General features: G+C 36.2%; 1 protein-coding gene across 1 annotated transcript in view; it reads left to right on the top strand.

Moving 5' to 3' along the window:
- cntn3a.2 (contactin 3a, tandem duplicate 2) overlaps window positions 1-2,395 on the top strand; it is a 75,883-nt gene that overhangs the window by 53,836 nt on the left and 19,652 nt on the right. Inside the window, exon 13 of the mRNA XM_016477694.1 lies at window positions 1,124-1,293. Within this exon, the coding sequence (XP_016333180.1) occupies window positions 1,124-1,293 (170 nt within the window). The remainder of the gene's footprint in view (window positions 1-1,123; window positions 1,294-2,395) is intronic.

Raw genomic sequence — 2,395 nt, 5'->3', positions numbered from 1 at the left:
TTGAGCGGTTCAGCTCTCCAACTGGCAGGTTTTTTTTTTCTCTCGGCTCAACTCAACAGGGATGGGATACAGTGGCTTTTTGTGTGTTGTTGTAATTACTCATTTTCACGCTCTGCTTATGGCATTGCAATTACCCTGGATTACACTAATGGAGTGTGTGAGAGTGTAGGTTATAGGTTGAGCATGCACAATTTAGAGAGAAAAATATAGAATGCTGCATTTGCACTCTGGGTTTTGCTGAGATTACTACATCGCCGTCTTTTACAGCAGATTCCACGCCAGCAGATTTGAATATGAATCTGAAATTCCGCATTAAGCAACTGGGCACTTGTAAAAACATTCATGTCATTAAAGGGGTCATATCAATTGTATAGAAATTGAATTTTCCTCGATCATTTGAAATTTATGAAGTGCGTTACACTATAAATGTATTTTTTTATTTTCAGAACATTTATTGTAACTAATTATAAAAAAGTCCAATCCAATTGACCCTGTTTGCTTTCTTTGACAGTGTGTGTGTGTGTGTGTGTGTGTGTGTGTGTGTGTGTGTGTGTGAAGAGTGTGTTTAGTTATCTTTTCGCTTCTGTGGTATTAAATCAGTCTACATCAAAAACAGAGAGCGCGAGCAAGAGACTACTACGCCTTTTTCCTTATACAGTAGATAAAGCTGCAATGTCCTACCTAGTGGATAGAAGTAAAAATCCCATTCATTTCCTCCTTAGAGAAATTGGTTTTTAGTGATATTGTATAAACCTTTCAAGACAGACCTACTGTGAGCTCCAAGGTTGTTAATATGCCTCTATAGCAGTCCGTGGAAATACATCGCAGTGCTTCATCATGGGATTAGTTGTTCATTCATTGATAAGGACACAGTCTCCTACCTTTGTCTGCTTCCGATTTTCAAATATTTTATTTTTGCTCTAAATCTTACAGTCGGTTGGTCTGGCTTTTGTACCTGGAGCTTTGATTTCAGGGTTTGCACAAATGTCACATTTTTCTTATGAGATCTGGTTGAAAATATGGCTGTTTTAATTCTGTGGTTTAAAATTTATATATACTGTATGTATATATTTACATTTATTATTCATTTAAATGAATCAAGCTTATGTGTGATTTGGAGCAGATCCCACACAAATCATCCAGGATCCAGTGGACATGGAGATCATTGTTGGGGAGAGCATCGTACTGCCCTGCCAGATCTCCTGTGACGCTGCTCTGGATGTTTCATTCTCCTGGACCTTCAATGGGCAGCTCCTCAATAAACTAGACCAACATTATGAGCATGTGGGTGGGGTAAGTCATATTTTATTGGATATTCTTTCTGTCTATATTCTGTTCTATACTGTTTAACGTGTCATAGAACTGTGTAAAGATTTTCAACAAATATCTAGCATTTCAACTTCCCAGTTAAAAATGAACAGGCCTTTTTAAAATTGCTTGTAAATCTTTCATTATGCTGTATTATCACAGAATCTTGTATTCAAGATTCTGTATATCGTTTTGTCAATTTGATTTCTTTCAGTTAGCACTTTTTGTATTCTTTTTTAGAACTGATTGATCGTAGGCCTCATTGATCTGTGCTTGTGCAAAAATAATTTTGGCAATGTTCAAAAACTGAGGTTCATAAGTGTAGCGAATCAGCTCAAAGGGGAAATATGAATAATTAATTATAACTAGTTATAATTAATTATAAATATTTAGATCTGCTGTAAGTATTTACTTGACATCTCAATATGAAAAAGAACCAGTTTGAGTCAGAGGATCCTGACGTGGAAAGACTAGGCCGAACCCTGGCACAAGCTTAGGTTGGGTTCTTGAGGAATAGTTCTAGCTCACATCCTCATCTTCTCAGAAACGAACAGAACCGCAGACTGAAGGCAGGTCACTGATGTGAGGCCTTTATCTTCTATCGAGGTCACACCTCTGGGATTTGAGTGAGCCAATGAGGAATGGTACCTTTGGAGGGAAATTTTTTACGACTTTTTGTCTCTAGCATGGTGTTTTGCGTATGAAACTCGATTGGGTGTTCAAGAGAAGAATCTTCAAGATTCTTATAATACTACTGTGTTGCATAGGTATCAATATAATATACACTCTCATTTAGATCATGAAAATATGAACTCATAGACAGTGTTGGGGGTAACGCAGTACAAGTAACTCGAGTTACGTAATCAGATTACTTTTTTCAAGTAACTAGTAAAGTAACACATTACTTTTTAATTTACAACAGAATATCAGAGTTACTTTTTCAAATAAGTAACGCAAGTTACTTTTTTTTTCCAATTTATTGATTGACAGCTCTCCTGTCCCCATGTTGAGAGAAATCAGAAGATGTTACTGTAGTTCTAAAATAAATATGAATATGCATTAATTCATCTCACTCACAAAAAAAAAA

Source organism: Sinocyclocheilus anshuiensis, unplaced genomic scaffold, assembly GCF_001515605.1.
Source record: "Sinocyclocheilus anshuiensis isolate Anshui unplaced genomic scaffold, SAMN03320099.WGS_v1.1 scaffold881, whole genome shotgun sequence".
Taxonomy (NCBI): domain Eukaryota; kingdom Metazoa; phylum Chordata; class Actinopteri; order Cypriniformes; family Cyprinidae; genus Sinocyclocheilus; species Sinocyclocheilus anshuiensis.
Note: the sequence above shows the minus strand (reverse complement) of the source record. Positions and strands in the feature narration are given on the sequence as shown.